The sequence below is a fragment of the Brachionichthys hirsutus genome, unplaced genomic scaffold (assembly GCF_040956055.1).
Source record: "Brachionichthys hirsutus isolate HB-005 unplaced genomic scaffold, CSIRO-AGI_Bhir_v1 contig_718, whole genome shotgun sequence".
NCBI classification, from domain to species: domain Eukaryota; kingdom Metazoa; phylum Chordata; class Actinopteri; order Lophiiformes; family Brachionichthyidae; genus Brachionichthys; species Brachionichthys hirsutus.
Genome location: NW_027180335.1, coordinates 306,304 through 324,320, shown reverse-complemented (window position 1 = coordinate 324,320; position 18,017 = coordinate 306,304). Strand labels below are relative to the sequence as shown.

The 18,017-nt window shown below is 40.6% G+C and overlaps 1 protein-coding gene across 1 annotated transcript; it reads left to right on the top strand.

Annotated features, from left to right (window-relative positions):
• The first annotated feature begins 852 nt into the window (after positions 1–852).
• On the top strand, positions 853–18,015 carry LOC137913583 (SEC14-like protein 2). The gene is made up of 12 exons (XM_068757227.1): positions 853–906; positions 1,793–1,868; positions 3,802–3,845; positions 5,752–5,814; positions 5,951–6,139; positions 6,397–6,492; positions 6,582–6,642; positions 6,791–6,874; positions 7,567–7,673; positions 16,792–16,931; positions 17,484–17,653; positions 17,783–18,015. The coding sequence occupies exons 1-12, from the start codon at positions 853–855 to the stop codon at positions 17,917–17,919; spliced, it is 1,221 nt and encodes a 406-aa protein (XP_068613328.1). The 3' UTR covers positions 17,920–18,015.
• The last annotated feature ends 2 nt before the right edge of the window (positions 18,016–18,017 follow it).

Genomic DNA, 18,017 nt, shown 5'->3' with positions numbered 1-18,017 from the left:
ATTTAACTCTTAAACAGGGCACTTCTGTGGCACTCCACCACCTCCCCCTGGAGCAGAGAGCTGACACCCGACCGCTGCTCCAGGAAAACCTCCACCAGAGCGACCTGCTCGGCATCGACCGGCGGCAGCCACGGCCACCGCAGCAGGACGAGCTCGCCAGTCAGCTGGAACCTCCGACGTAAACAACATCCGGCAACTTCCGTCCCCAACCGGAAGAGGAGAGATAATTTTTCTAAAGGACAACTATTGTAGATAAAACCAAATACAGTAAACACAGTAACAAGTTTTTAATATTCAATTTACGGGTAAAATCATTTCTCATTTTCTTTACTTTTTATATAATTTACTGCTGAGTCAACACAACCAAAGGAGAATTTGGTAACATAAGATAAGTATTGTTATTACTTCCTCTTCCGCTTAAACCTGCGCCACCGGTAGCCGATGTGTGGCGCATTAAAAACACCCGCCGCATGTTAACTAAATAATTTAATTTTCAATACAGTGTTAAATACATTGTTTTTACCACCTGTCATAATGTATTTTTTATTCCATTCATATTAATAGAAATGTTGACATCCATTTATTTCCATTGATATTAGTAAAAGCGAGTGATTTCTCCGTGAATCTCGTCGTTTTCGTTGCGGGTAGTCCTCTTGTATCGTATCTTTGGTCGCGCGAACAGGTCGGACTGGAGCTCCAGTGGGCGGCGTGACGTCACGTTCACGTTCTTTCCCTGCAAACCGTCGTTTCAGCAGGAGGCGGATAAGAAGAGGACACCGGAGCGCGGTAGCATCACGGAGACGTGTTGGAGGCGGACACCTGCGTGTTTATCCTGCGTTTGGTGGTGCAGACATGAGCGGAAGAGTCGGAGACCTCAGTCCTAAACAGGCTGAGGCACTGGAGCAGGTAAGTTTAGCAGCAGAAAGATGATGATGATGATGATGATGATGATAAGCTTTCTGTAATAGTACTCTGCTCTGCGCTTTAGCATCCCCCTGATTATATTGTAAACACATGGTGTCTGGTATCACTTCAAATAACCAACAATTTAAAAATTGCTGACAATGAATGGCTTCTGAATATATGTAAAAAATGTTTTACACATGAGTTTGCTGACTAGCCATAATTAATATAAACTTCGTGTTGCCACTTTAACGAAAATCACTCTTTTAGGGATGCAACTGACCTTTGCCCTCAACCAATAATGAATGTTATTAATCTAACCAAACAGGTTTTTCTATAAAATGTCAGAATCCATTGAAAATGAACTTTGTTATTGTTTACATTTCAATAATGGGATTCTGGGTGGCGAGTTCAACCCAAAATCCAAAGGATCTCTTCAAAAAGTAATGAAAAATGTGCCACATTTCAAACTTCAAAGTTGAAAAGTGTTCATATTGGCTGAAAGCAAATGATCTTTTTTAAACAAATAAACAAATGAAAATAGCAGAGGTTTTTTTTCGTTTTTGACCTGGAAATCTGAGCTTTGCCACCCTTTCATAATCTCTTGAATATGCTGCTTGCTTTAAGCCATTTAAAGTGTGCAAATTAGTCAGCATGTCACAAGTTTTCATGTCACAACAGGGCTAGGAAATGGAATAAACAAATCTGAAATGGCTCAGTGAAACCTTACATCTGTAAACAAAGAAATGTTCTGTATTCACACCCCCCCCCCCCCCCCCCCCCCCTTTTTTTTTTTTTTTTTACCTCCAGGGCATGAAATTTAATGTTAAAATTCAGTTCAAGACGTTGAGTGACATCTTGGTCACATCTTTTCTTTCCTCCTCTAAAGTTTCGAGACAGGATACAAGACATTCTTACTCAACTTCCTGCACAGCATGACCATTTCCTGTTACGATGGCTTAGAGGTGAGAAAAAATTCATATGGGACATACTGCTTTTCTCAGTGATTATGACCTTTCCCATCATCCTTCTGTATAGCTGTAAATAATTTACACCCATCAATCCATCAATCCATCCATTTACTTGTAGCTGAGATGATCGTCTCGTCTACACCCGCTTTATCTACCTTGCGGTTTACGGGTCTGCTGGAGCGTATCTCAGCTGGCAACTGGCAAAAGTCGATGTGCACTCCAGATGCTCATCGCCAGGCAACACAACAAACAAAAACACACACCTATGTACAATTTATAGTGACCAATTCACCTAAGCTGCATGTTTTTGGAGGTGAAAGAAAGCCGGAGAACCCGGAGAATACCCACACAGACACGGGAAGAACATACAAATTCTGCACAGAAAGGAATCAAACCTTTTTGCCTACAGCCGTATTTGTAGATAAATCCTTGTGGTGCCGTTGAGGAAGCTGCACTTTATTACATAGAGATGTGTTACAACTCATCCAAACACACCTATGTGCCGAGTTTGAGAAATATGCTCACATGATTTTCATGCCAGAACATGATACTTAAGCCATATGTGAAAAACCAGGCCTGCTATTCAGCAATGGGAAGACAATTTTTTAAAATCTTTTTTTTAATGTTTTTGTTAAAATTCCATTAAATATCCACACTTTGCACCTTGTTAACCATAATTCAGGTATTGTATTTTAGAAAGTGTGCTTTTAAAAGTTCTTTAAACGTCCTAGATCCAGTTGAGTGGATGCATCCCTGGTTGGGGTTATATGTTCAGATGCTCATGGAAAGGGAAGCAGTGTCTTGTGGATCCCTGGTGCTGATTAGAGCACCAGTCTGGCACTCTGTGTATCGGACTAATCCTGTGTAATCGCATTAATGGCACACTGAGATGGACGACGGCCTTTCTGCCAGGAGACACTTTGATGCTGTGTTTCTGGACCTTTCCATGCAAGTTCCCAAAAAAGTCCTTTCATAACAAGAATTCAAAGCAGCACTGAAAGCGTAGTGTATCTTTAATAAAGTGTTACTAAATAACCATAGCAATTATTATTCAGCTCCAAAACCTGGACAAAGAGAGTCCGTTTAGTTTAGCCAGTGTAAGCTCTGAATGTGCATGTGCACATTCTCCCGATGTGATTTTGTCCAGACTCATTTCATTACTTGATTACAGACCTACGCAAACTACGCAGGATTGACTGGATGGTTTAACTTAGCTGTTTTTGTGTTTGGTAATGAACCAAAACCACAACAATGGTCGTGTAGAAACATGGGAAAAGTGAGTTTTTCCACAATATGTCCTCTTTAAAGTTAGATTTGATATAAAATAAAAATGGAATTTGATAGATGGATCTAGAGGCGGTAACAGTTGAGGCCTCCTTTGTCAGGTCACTGACAAGGAGAACCCAAAAGCACGACAGGAGAAGGGAATCCAGAAACGTAACTTTAATGGTCCAGCACAGGTGGTCAGTCCAGACCAGCAGGCAAATCATGGTAGGGGCAGACAATAATACAAGTTCCAGGAAACAGGCCCGCAGCCAGCTGGGCTAGGCTCCAGCAGAACCATTGACCTGCAACTTCAGATAAGCAGCTGAAGACGAGATGATTATGGCCTTCTTGTCTTCAAGAAGATAAATGAAAATAAAGTATTTTCAATTTTTTTTCTTGATTTTAAAAGCATTTAAAAAATCTTTTTTTTACTTCTCTGATACACTTTGTGTTAATAAAAGTGCCTCATGAAGAAAGTGTGATTCCTTATAAGAGAGTTAATATATCTATACTATAATATAGTAGTAAATGTAACGTCACACTCTAATTGTCCCTATGTGCATTCTGGTTAAACATCAATTTGTATTTAACACTTATGGGCCATGGATGTCTGTATTTATCATCAGTCCTTCTGACTTTTCTTGCTTTTACTTGTTTTCAGCCAGAAACTTCAATGTTCAGAAGTCTGAGGCCATGTTGAGAAAGGTATCGTGCTCAGCTTTACTTCCTTTCTGTTCCTTTTTGTTGCATGTACTTGTAATCCAGTATAAATCATATAATGCCCCGAAAGCCAACCACAATGGTTCCTGTTTTCTATGGAGAACCAAAACTGCCACAATTAAAAATAAATATAAATGGAAAAAAATAATATGAATAAATAAATAGCAAAGCAGTTAATATAAATACAAAATTATAAAACAAGATTCAAAAATAAAAAAATGTCGAAATAAATTCGAAAATGAATATAGAAATATAATTAAATATTGATAAATAAATACAATTTAAATGTTTTTATTGAAATGAGGGGCCGGCCTTAAGTGTGTCTTGGTTTGAACTGTTCTCCTATTGGTTGATCAACATGTGGGTGCAGAAGTCGACGAGGTACTCTTGGCAACAGCCACAACAAGAGGAAGTTGCCACACGACTCAATGGCAGTAAATATATCTACAATCTCAAGGGAACTCCGTTCGTTATCGAATATCGCTGATAGTTTACTGAGTCCCTGAGTCTACAGGGACTTGTGTGAAGGGGAAGTCACCACACGACTCAAGTTGGTCGTCTATCGCTGGAGCTCTCCATGCAAGCCGTGGATACTTATCTTGGCGAACGGTTCAACCTAAGACACACTTAAGGCTGCCCCCTCATTTGAATAATTTTCTTTCAGTTTTGGTCCTCCATAGTTTTCAGTGCAGATTATTCAGCCCAACAGTTGAGGCCTGGATGACGATTAGACAGCAGCTGTGTTGCAAGGGTTCATTGAGGGGTCACATGTCTTCACAGCAGCCTGAGGAGATAAGATAGGTAGTAGTCCTGCTGGCCATGACCCAGAAGGCCAACTTGCCCCATACACTTCATATTGTAATAAATTGAGAACAAGAGGCAGTGAGGAACATCAATCAAGTTGGAAATACAACGTCTGAACACTATAACTAAGACGAGGAATATTTTGAAGAGAACGGTACGCCAAGTTATGCAAAGGCCGGAGAGCCAATCAGAATCAGGAATATGATCACGAGTCATGGTATTTCTTAGGTTAGACATATTCAAGAATCAGCATGTGAAGTTGTCAGATTGAGAAACAAAACAGTCATGGCATGCGACCACTCATCATCAGTGTATGAAAGAATCAAAATTGAGTTTATTCAATTCACGAGTTGTATTGTCCAAAACAGTAGATGAATTAAGTAGAATTAACATCACCCGATCCACAAGAGAACTCAAACGGAAGCGACCCCGAGGGGTAGCGACAGTCAATCACTCTTTTCTTCTGGCACAGCTTCTTCTGTAAATGTGAAAGTTTTACCATTTGTGACTTATATTAGTGAACGTTCACTCAAACACATTTTGAGTTTAATATACTGTTGGAAAGGTATGTGAAGGTTCTTAGCATCCTAAAGACATGACAATATTGCCTTTTTGCTCATTAGGAAAGATACATCATATTAAACTGTCACTGAATGCAGTTTTAGTCCATGCATGAGGTAAAATTAGAAAATGTGTTTATTTGGTAATTTCCAATTAACCTTACACATGCCGGTCAGAGTCAACCAAAGGGCCGTATGCGGCCCTGGGGCCATACAATGCCCAGGTCTGTTCGAGACCATCACCAAAATTTAATCAACTGTTTCTGATAACATTTCCTGAAAATTTCAGCTAAATCCATCCAGAACCTTTTGAGTTATCTTACTAAAGGACAGACACAGGCATGACGGCGATTACAAAAATAAAAACCGACCCCCTTCTTGTTGACAGGACATGGTTCACATCATCCCCTGTTTTACATTTTAAGATACTTTAATTATTAAAGTGAGTTTAGCCACAGTATGTCAAAATGTTAATCTAAGATTAACTCAATATTTATACATTAACATGAATCTATATTTTCTTTCAGCATTTGGAGTTCAGGAAACAGATGAAAGTAGACACAATAGTCTCAGAGTGGCGTCCACCTGAGGTAAAAAAAATCTTGCTTGAAATAAATATGAAAAAAAGCTGCTATTCTCAGTTTGCCATTTTTACTTCACTTTGGATTTGAAGGGCAGACACGGTCATGTATACTGCAAAAACATCAAAAGGACTGCTGTTCACAGGTGATAGAGAAGTATCTGTCAGGAGGGATGTGTGGTTATGACCGTGAGGGTAGTCCCATCTGGTACGACGTCATCGGACCCGTGGATCCGAAAGGCCTCTTTCTGTCCGCCTCCAAGCAAGACTTCATCAAGTCAAAGATCAGAGACTGTGAGGTCCTGCAGAAGGAGTGTGTCCTGCAGTCACAGAAGGTAAGAGCAGAGAAGGTGATAGGGTTATCGAATGGGCTAGGAAAAAATACATTTTAAAAGAATTAGCTCACAAATGAGTACTTTTTATACTTTATTTTTTCTTGTGAAATACTACTCTCCTCAGGTCGGATTAGCACATATACAGTGTATATATATATATATATATATGTATATTCTACTTTTACTGAATTATTATTATTATTAATTAATTATTAATTTAACAGATAATTTTTCTTTCCGTCACTTCTTACTACCAGTTGGGGAGAAATGTGGAGTCAGTCACCATGATCTATGATGTTGAAGGTCTGGGTCTGAAGCATTTATGGAAGCCTGCTATAGAAACATATGGAGAGGTACTGAGACATACTGTACGTACTGTACAGTGCAAACAAAGACTAGTGGACTGGTCAACATGTTGAAGTAACATTATGTTTGTCTCCAGATCCTCCAGATGTTTGAGGAAAACTATCCAGAAGGCTTGAAAAGACTGTTTGTCATTAAAGGTGAATTTCCTCCTTTACGTTCATGTAAATTCATGTTGATTCAGACACTTCATTAAACAATTCCACCTGATCTCCTGTAGTCACCGTTGCTTGTTTGAATCACTGTACCCTGATTTTGAATAATCAGAGTTTTGACTTTCTCCTGCAGCTCCCAAACTCTTTCCTGTGGCCTACAACCTAGTCAAACACTTCCTGTGTGAGAACACAAGACAAAAGATCCACATCCTCGGAGGTGAGAGGCCACACATCACCTCAATTAACACCACCAAGGAGGTGGAGTTATCAATTTGATTGGTTTGTCTCACCATTAGCAGGACACGAAAGTGTTTCATGGACTTTGTACTTGGTAGAATGGTTGAATGAAGACATCCAGTCAGGATGAGCAAAAATTAAGCGTCAACTGGAATTGTTCAAGTTAGATCGAAGACATTTTCATCTCATCCAAGAGGCTTCTTCTGTTCTGAGAGACTGGTAGAGAGTTTAGATACTTATACTCTTGTTGGAGAGGAAAACAAAGAAGGGACCGAATTCACCAAAGCAATCAGACGCTCCAGGATTATTAGCATTTCCTTTATGAATGCTAATGCTCTGCGGCCGTCATGACTTCAGGGGATTCGTTAGTCAGGTTTAATGACTACCGGGGAGCATTAGCATTCATAAAGGAAATGCGAATACTCCTGGGGAGTCTGATTGCCTTGCCTTGTTTGAATGAAGAGTAAATCTTTATGAATTTAGATAAGCTTTCCATTTGGTTAAGTGGGACCTTTGGGACTTGTTGACGTGTATGTATCTTAGTGTATGAGTGAGTGCCCTGCTAGTTTGAGATTTCACTCAAAAACACATTCACTCCAGTCAAAGCATCTTGATTTCCACCTTCTTTCCTTCTTTCTCACGAAATGAGTTTCTGTTTCCGTGGTTTGACAGCTAACTGGCAGGAGGTCTTACTGAAGCACATTGATGCTGAGCAACTACCGGCGATGTACGGGGGTAAGCGGACTGATCCTGATGGAGATCCTCGCTGTCGAACCATGGTGAGTCGGCCGGTCGGCAGCCAAAACGCAGACCAGTAGAGGCTGTGGTTCAGTGCCAAACTAGGCTGATGTTGAGTTGGGACAGACTATTCTCTGTTGCGGATGACTAATTCACAATAGTGTTCACTTTGATTTATTGAACCATAGTGATCTTGTAATGATTGAAGACCGTCCTCGATGAACAGTCATCTACCAGCAGATGTTTGTAAAATCAAAAAATCGTTTCTTTACATTTAAGTCTACTTGAATTCTGTCAAACATCATTTTCATAATAATTTATTTATTCTCAAAATCTCACACATCATTATAATTATAATGTCTAGTTGTAATCTATTCTTTGGATCACGCTTCAGGAAGCAGAAGTTTTGTATTTCCTTTTCATACAAAAACAAAGTTCTCTCACTATTTTATTCTTTACTTTTAACTTAATTTACTGCATCTATCATGCTTTTGTAATGATAAACCAAAAGTCATTATGCATAATTATTTTTTAGTACACCGCGGTTGTTTTGATGAATTTGAATTAACCAATCAGGTAGAAGTACCAACAGTTCTGCAATAGATAAAAGTCTGATTCCAACCGTTTGCATGCTCAAGATTACTGTCATGTGCTGTATATGATCCGTGCTCCATGCAGTTGTGCGTCCTTAACTGCTGCTCCTTCACCAGCTTGCAGAGTAGCATTCATTTAGATTAGAGCTTTGAGAGCAGTTTAGAGCTTTGTTTTGACTGGCTGTTTTGCATACAGCACACTTATTACATTGAGGGTTTTTAATTTGACTGTCAAACTGTCTTATGTAAGTTCCCCTTCTACCAAATGTTCCGGGGTGGAATAACTTCTCTCAACAGGAATAATGTCATGTCATATTCATATACAAACGAAACACACGACGGGTGAGATGAATCTACAAGACTGGATCAGAAAACGTTGAGGCTGCTAAACATGGCTCACTGAGGATCCTGTTACACATAAAGGAGCTAGTTTATTCACAGAAGATCAATGACGGTTCAAGGACTGGGTGTCTGTTGCAGAAAGACAGCTACAAACATCCTGACTACAGTTTCTCTCTGCCATACATATACTACCAAGAACTGATGCTGAATGAGGCAGCCTGTGTATTGCATTCATCAGATGGTTGTGTATTAAATTGAGGTAAAAAGTGATGAGAACACTTAAACACAAATTGAAGTTAATTAATTCCTCTAAAAAGCTTCCACCATGTAGCCGCTTGCAATTGTGCTTTGCTTTGTAGAAATGGGCTCAAAACGTCGTAGTCAAACACGAGATCCTTTTGTAGTTGCCGTAGTGTCAAGCAGCAAGCACACAGAACAGCTGCCAGAGTACTTGTAGAAGAAATTCTAGACTGACCCTGCGTTTGTCACTTTTTCTGTAGATAAATAATTGGGCCCAGGACAGATGACGAACAGGAAGAGAAATCCAGGATTCGAGGGATTGAGATTCTTAGTCAAAAGAGTGCATTTTTCTGCCTTTTTTAAAAGTACACATTGTTAGTTAGTGTGTTTTCTTATGAGTTATCTTATTTAAGGGACAGTTTGACATTTGGAGAAGTACTCACTTTCTTTCTGTCTACACAACACAGCGCATTTTCTTTTAGGTTTTTGTTTTGGGATTTGTTTTTGAAAAATTTACTGAGTTCAAGTGACAATAGGGCCAGCCCAGCTGTTTTTTCTTCTTCCCAGTTTCTCGTCTTTGACCATATATAGAATTCCCAAATGTCAAATTATAATTTTATGAGTCCTTTATGAAGAATTGTTTTTGAGAATACAAAACAATTGTTTGTTTGAATTGTTTGTTCATGAAAACCTTTGGTTGAGTTTGATGGAGTTCAGAGAAACCATGCTCCATCTGCATATGTCCAAATCTTTATGCCTCAAGTAAAAAAAATGCAGTCATTGTTTCTTCATGCGGTGCACTTGTTGCAGAATCAGAATGAACGACGAAGCCCATCCTCTGTGGATAAGTAAGATCAGCGGTTTAGTTTCAGGGTATTATACACAACATTATCATACTTATATTCAAATGCCTCCAATATCTATAATTGCAGAAACAAACTGTTAATAATTCTATGACAACACAAACTAAATCAAACAATAAAGAATCTGAGATCAGATATTTTGAGAGAGTTAAACAAATACAACCGGAGCAACTCTATTCTATTCTATTCTATTAACAACCATAGATCACTTTATATGGTTGTATCAGAATAAAAAGTGGGAACAATGTAGATCAGGGGTGTCAAACTCATTTTCTCCAAGGGCCACATTAGTATTATGTCCACATAATACTAATGTGGCCCTTGGAGAAAATGAGTTTGACATGGCTGATCCTGAGCACCATATGTAGCTGTCTAGTGCTGATCCTGAGCGCCACATGTAGCTGTCCAGTGCTGAAGTTCACCTTCAGGATAAGCACTGGACAGCTACATATGCAGCCGACTACCTATGAAGCTATCCAGTGCTGATCCTGAGCGCCATTTCAGCATATGCTGGAAAAAACAAAAAAGTTCAAATAACTAGTCACCGCCAGCAGATTATTGATTTCCTGACTGCAGCGTGTTGCTATTGTTATTGCCATGTTGCTGAATTTTTCCATTTGATCAGTTCACTACTTAAGTTACAAACATTGCATATTCAATTGTATAGTTGTAAAAATAAATGGATAGATTATTGCTGTTATTATAACATAAATCCTTTCTTATTGATCAGGTTAAGAAAACCACACTACTCCATCGATCAATAATCAGACTTATTCAAGTAAATAATATGAAATAATCAATAAAGAAAAATATCATCCAACATAAGTTATGGCATTAACTTTGTTCAAAACTCTTTTGTCACAGTTGAGATGGGCAGAACGACTGTTAAGAACTTGTGTGACAGATGCAGCATTTTACAAAAACAAATGTCTGCACACAGCTCTCGCGGGCCATAAACATACCTGTCAACCTCCAAGGCTCCATGGCCTTACAAACCGTTGATTTTTTTTGTTACAAAATACAAAATAACCTTACACCATATTTTTTTTTTTCAAATGCATTTATTTATGTACATAGTTGGACATTATTAATTAGGATAGAGTTTAATTTTGATATTTTAACTAAACTAATAGTCACTAAATATCTTTATATGTAAAATGTATTTTGTGCCAAAACCGGGAAAAATATGGAAGAATTAAAATGCTGGAAGTTTAATGTTCTCTATAAACTGAAAAACATGGATTATTGAGTCACGTCCGGTTCCGCTCGTCTTTGTTCAGGAGGGCCGGGATTATTTATTAGAGATTAAGCTAGAACAGACATGGGCAAACCACGGCCCGCGGGCCGTATACGGCCCGTTATGCTTTTCAATACGGCCCGCCGAACTTGTCCAATTACCAAAAAATTCAAAATCATAACTTTCATTTTGTCCCTGCAATACCCGTGTTTCACCAGCAGATGGCGCACTGACAACCGCGGTGGCGTGTAGCGAATTACTCTTTGCATTATTTTTTTTCCCCATTACTCTCTGACCCCGTCTGTAGAAATGAGCGGATCAAAGAAAAGCAAAGTAGACGGTGAGGGCCGAGTGTTTAATAAAGAGCGCACAACAAGATTTCTTTTCACCGAAATCCGATCTACGGCTGCATGTCTGATATGCGAAGAAGCCGTTGCGGGTTTTAAAGAATATAATATCAGCCGTCACTTTGCCACAAAGCATGCAAACTACGCCAGCAAGCAATCAATGCAAGAACGGGAGTTCTGCCGTCGCTTCTCTGATTTAAAGAAAATTGACGCATCACTTCAGCTGGTGTCCCGTCCCGTCACAAGACCCTGAAACCGCACCGCAGGAGCTGCAGTTGGAACTGATCGATCGATAAGTTCAAGTCTCTTAACCTGAATGACTTTCATGCCTCACTTAACGAAGCAACGTTTCCAAACCTCCGGAGGACGGCACAGAATATGCTGTTGTTTGGCTCGACCTACGTGTGTGAGCAGACGTTCAGCGTCATGATCAATAAATCCCGTTCTTTTAATGAAGTGCGCATTTACGCACAGCAGTGGAACAACAATGAGTGCAGCAGAAATGATTGAGATTTAGTATTTCGTGTTTTGATATGTTTTGAATGTTGAAAGTGATCATCTTTTTTCAATAAATGTTAATTTATTTACGTGTTCAAGTAAAATTTATTAAAAACAGATGCAATCACCAGGTTTGACAGATCACAATGTCATTGCTATTTTAATCTATTTACATTTCTCCTCACACCGTTGTGCCAAAATATGTGTAAATGCCGCATCTTGCATATTCATTGTGACAAACGTACTACCTGGATAAAGGCTATTTTGCACATTTGAAAGACGCAGTCCTTCGTACACACTGTTAGTAAAGCGGGTTGTACATTTATCTGTGTGTTTACTGTGCTATGAGGTTTGCACACTACACGCAGCGCTTTAGTATATCTGGGCCAAACACTCATCCAAATGCTCCTGGCCCGGCCCCTCGGTCAAAATTTCAAACCCAATGTGGCCCGCACGTCAAAAAGTTTGCCCACCCCTGAGCTAGAACCTTCTGATGGTCTGGGTTCCAACCAGAACCTCTCGTCTCCAAGGATGGTTGTTGGATGGATGGATGGATGCATCTGAGCCTCTTTAGGGGTGCTTTCACACTGCACCAAGAGGACTCGGTTCCTTTGGGAGCAAACTCCTGCATTTATAATTTGCTGAAAGGTCTGCGTTCACACTGTGATTTATTCACAAAACGAACTTTCGGAGCAACGTCATGTGGCTGAAAGGGGTGCTCGTCGATTGGACAAAGTAGAAGGGGAAGTCCCGCCCTCTCCCATGTTAAATGATACACAACGCTAGTCGTTTCTAACAAAGACAAAGTCGCTGGAGACTGAAGTGGACTCCAGGACTACAAATAGTTAATAAAATGGACTCCAGGACTACAAATAGTTAATAAAATGGACTCCAGGACTACAAATAGTTAGTAAAGTGGACTCCAGGACTACAAATAGTTAATAAAATGGACTCCAGGACTACAAATAGTTAATGAAGTGGACTCCAGGACTACAAATAGTTAATAAAGATACAGTACAAGACTTTTTTTTTCTTGTTGAAGATTCATGTAAATATTTACACCATCAATATAATAGACAAGACAAAGATAGACATTTTCTAATTTTTATTCAATAATTCATTTATGTTTGTGAATTTTATCGCTCTAAATTGTCAATACAGTATGTGTGGCGACATGTTCAGGGTGCACCCCCGCCGCTCGCCCACAGCCAGCGGTGATAGGTGCTGCAACACCTATGACCTGCAAGGCGTGGGGGGGCGGGGGTACACGATGCCGGGCCGTGAATGGTTGTCTGTGTGGCGACATGTTCAGGGTGCACCCCCGCCTCTCACCCATAGGCAGCGGTGATAGGTGCTGCAACACCTATGACCTGCAAGGCGTGGGGGGGCGGGGGTACACGATGCCGGGCCGTGAATGGTTGTCTGTGTGGCAACATGTTCAGGGTGCACCCCGCCACTCGCCCACAGCCAGCGGTGATAGGTGCTGCACACCTATGACCTGCAAGGCGTGGGGGGGCGGGGGTACACGATGCCGGGCCGTGAATGGTTGTCTGTGTGGCAACATGTTCAGGGTGCACCCCGCCACTCGCCCACAGCCAGCGGTGATAGGTGCTGCAACACCTATGACCTGCAAGGCGTGGGGGGGCCGGGGTACACGGACCTGATCGTCTTACCGAAAAGACTTGGATGGGTCTTCGGATTTCTTTGACCTCCGAAAGAGGCCAGAGAAAGACCTGAAGACCCGAACAAAAGCATTGCTCTTCTGTTTCTTTGTCTTTTCCAGACATGTCACCAGCATGTCGACGACCAGCGTGTAATTTGGCACTTTCTTCCCCATCAGGATCATGCAGACTGTCCATGTGTTGTCCATCAGTTTGCAGAGCTTCTTATGGACAGCTTTGGCGAGCTCTTTGACCTGTTGCAGGTTCATCTCCAGAGAGATGCTCGACTCCTGGACCCTGGCAACTAACAGACTCGTCATCAGCTCGGTCATTTCGGTCATGTCCGTTATGTCAACGTTCGTCCCTTGGAAGATCCTTGAGAAGAGCACCGTGATAATCCAGCGGCACTGCTTCTCCAAGTCTTCAGGCGACGTTGCTGTTTGGACGTCACTCCTCTCTTCAGTGGGGAGATCTTCCTCTTCCACAGGCACCAAAGGCACCCCTTCCATGATGGCCGGGGCCTCTGGTGGCTCTGGAAGAAATTCCTTTTTCCTTTCTGTGGGTTCACAGACGACATTTTCCCTTTTAAAATCGGTACTATCTATGTCTTGGACGACGGCATCGGTGGCATTTTTAATGGAACATCGCACGTCGTCTGGAGGAATAAAGTCTCCCACTTTCACTTCCTTTGCTTTCTTCCTGCAGAGGAATTTGCGGACCTTGGGTGCAAATCTCTGGAGGAGCACCTTGAAGTGCAGCAGTATCCTCAACCAATTGTTCCCGGGATTTGTGAAGGCATGCGGCCCACTTGCTTCCGGCGTGTTCGCAGTTTTTACGGGGCTGCTGTGTGACGAAGAGCATAAGCTCTTCATCACCTCGTTGGATAAAAGCCGTGACATTTCATACGGTGTCATGACCTCAACGACCTCTGGAACACCCATTGTAAAGGCAAGGACCGGTGGAATCACATCTTCCAGCGCTTCCTGGACTTGCTGGTGTGCAACAGCAAAGCCGGTCCCTGACGTTTTTGGTTTCAGGGGAGAACTGGGAATCTTTTCAAGCAGTTCTGGAGCTTTTTCCAGAACTGCTTGACGCACATCATCAGTTACGACTTGAACTAAATCTGTGAACAAATTCCCAAGCTGTGCGTTAGTATTCAGATCAACGGCCCCTGACTGAAGACCCTCCCACTCTTCCTTGGTGAGATTCCCAAGGAATCCTGTGAAAAGCTCACCGAGCTGTAAAGTGGATTGTGCATGGAGGGCCAGAGCCTTGTCCTCGGAGTTCTGTGGTGATGCTTTCATCTCTGTAATTGTCATTGGTCTTTGGTAGATACCCGAGAGTGTTCGTGTGTTTGTATATATAAGTTTCCTCCAGATGACTTCAACAGCACATCAAAGTGGAATATCGCCATACACATCAAAAGGTAACCCTTTGATGTGCACGCCACCATCAAAGACAATAGTATGACACGTTACATCAAAGACAATAATATACATCAAAGACACAGAGGTGTGTTCAAACTGAGTCAAAGACAAGTTAGACAGGTGTCCCCAAACGTTTTCCTGTAAGGCCCACATAACGTCTCCCTTCTCTGATGGAGGGCCGGGGTCAGTTTGTACAGGAAAAGTGTGACGATGGCAGGGGGGGGGGGGGGGGGCTAAACATTTATTGTTTTCCAGACAGCCACCAAATAACCAAATAATACAATAAATAATATTTATTATTTTATATATATATATATATATATATATATTATTTGGATAATAGTGTAATAATATTTACTTTATTAATAGTGTAATAATATAATATATATATATATATATTATATTATTACACTATTAATAAAGTAAATAATAACCAAATAACCCTTTCTTCACAGAAAAAAAAGTCAGGAAATAAATATAACACTATTAATAAAATAACCAAATAACCCTTTCCGGGTTCCTCACAGAAAAAAGGTCCATGGAACATTACCTTCCTGGTCGTATGTGATCATCATTAAAATTGTCCCAAACAAAAGGAAGAATGCTTTTCTTCAGAATATTAATATATTCTCCACTATCAATATTATTTTTAGGAAACAAAATATTGAATTAATGACCCCTCTTAAATGCAGCCCATACAATTATTGACCCCCCACCGTATGGAAAGGAAAAAAAAAAAAAAAGATTTTATTTTTTTATCTGGGATTGTTCAGGGGGGCGGGCCAAATGTGGACCCCTGAGTTAGACTGAAATAGCTGATTGGACTACAGTATTGGCAATAAACGTGTTTATTACTTCGGAAACCAGCTTTTCCTTCCGGAACCAAACTTAAGTATCGATCAATGATGCTTGTAGTTTAAATTTCAAACAGGGACAGAAAATACAAACCTTTGCTGGCTTGTGATTGGGAAACATGTTTTTCACGTTTCTTGATATTCGGTGCAGACCGGATGGGACTGTAACAGTTTGTGTTCGTGTTCGTAATTCCTACTCTGCAGAGAGTCAGTGAAGGCATCCAGGGAGGAGGGGCGGTATGTGTGTGAGCGTGGAGGGGGTGAGAGAGACGGGAGGGGATATCTGTTCTGTTAGCGGCGGGGTTACCGATTAATAAAAGCTTGTTCTGAGACCCGTCTCGTCCTTGTTTCAGCGTCTGATGGACGCTACAAATTTGCGTTTTCCCGTACAGATGTTCTTCTACGCCGTACACGTCTTAGAATGCATAAAAACCGTACTTTGTACGGAAAAAACGTACTGGTTGACAGGTATGCATAAAAAATGACCTGGAGGGCCACATTTGGCCCCTCGGCTTTGAGTTTGACGCATGTGATGTAGATAATAGCTTTCTACGGTGGAGCAGGAAGAAGCAGGCTATCTGCACTCCATTAAAATAGAAATATAATTTGACTCGGCCGACAGGTCTCTTGAAAGTGTAGGAGCAGAATGCATGCTTGTCTTGCTGTCAACATCGTTTCTTTTTGTTATTGCTGCTGATTTTCATAGGTGTGGTGTCAGATGACTTTCATTTTCTGTATGTTTAAATCTGAAAAAGGTCTTAACGCAAATCATTCAAGTCCAAACATTTAACTTGTGATTGATTGGCATCAGCTGGATTAGGCGCTCATCCCATTCTTCTCCTGAGAGGAAATCACTGCCCTTTTCTTTTTTTCTTGTTCTGTGACTGGTTTTTATTTATACGATATGTAATAAATGGAATTATGTAAAAGGGAGAATGTTTTTTCCCCTTTTTTGCAATTTATGTAATATTACAAGAATTCAGACAGTGTCACAGTAAGTCATGGCTTTTCCCTCATTTCTTCATTTCTCCTGACTCCAGGCTCTGAATATTTCATATTTTTGTTATCCTAATCATCATGTATGATCTTGGCTGCAGATCAACCATGTTGGACCAGTTCCCCCGTCCTACTATGTGCGGGACCATGTTAAGGTGGACTACGAGCGGTGCACGATCGTCAAACGAGGTTCTTCCCAGCAGTTTGACTATGAGATTCTGTTCCCGGGCTGCGTTCTAAGGTCAGGCTTAAGAGGAAGTGGAAGTTTTCAAGACACTTGTCAAGCAAACATTTAATTGTTCCAACTTCAGATGATGGATTACAATTTTTTTGGTTTACATAAATGTTAATTGACTATCTTAAATAAATAATTTTCATATGTAAACTTGGAAAGCTAAATTAAAATTAAAATAAATAGTAAGTTATACTATAATAATATGATCTTTATATTTTTTAATATATATGAATTATTAATTACAAGTTGAAAATAGCTAACACATTTCTATTACACATACAATTTGTGATATGTATGATATAATATTACAGCGTTTAGATGCATTTAGATCATTGTTTGCTGAAAGATAAAGAAAGGAAAAGCAGAGAAGCCGGAGCAGAACAGCGTTTACCTGCCTTTAGCAGAGATGGATGCAGGAAGTCTTATAAAGAAAAATCTGTATTTCAGATGTTGAACCTCAACCTAATTATACACAAAATAATGTTTTCTTTTTGTAATGAATGAAAAAAAGAGAAAAAAAAGTGATTTCTCTTCATCTTTTTCTCCCCATCTTGGCAGGTGGCAGTTTGCCACTGAGAGTGCGGACATCGGTTTTGGGGTGTTTTTGAAGGATAGAAAGGGTGAAAGGAAGAAGGCAGTTGAAATGCGAGCTGTTGTGCCCAGCCAGCGCTACAATGCCCACCTGGTGCCTGAGGATGGGTCTCTGACCTGTGAGCGACCAGGGGTCTGTGAGTAATCCTCAAACCCTAAACACTTCAACCATGTGTTCATAGGGCTTTATGCTGTTTAGTCAGAAAACGTTAATGTGAGATCAGATCCAGCAGTGCAGAAAATATTCTCTTCTCCTCCTTCCTCAGATGTTCTGAGATTTGATAACACTTACAGCATCTTCCAGACCAAAAGAATCAGCTTTACTGTTGAGGTCCTGCTCCCTGAACAACTACAGACCACCCTGCGGACCACCGGGGGGGCTGAAGAACCCTGTGCAAGCTGATGCAAACAACTAAGCATAATCACGAGGATAAAGAGTCAATGTTCCTCTTCTGCTGTATGTCATCAGATCTGGACTGTTTTGCTGCAAATCAAGCACAG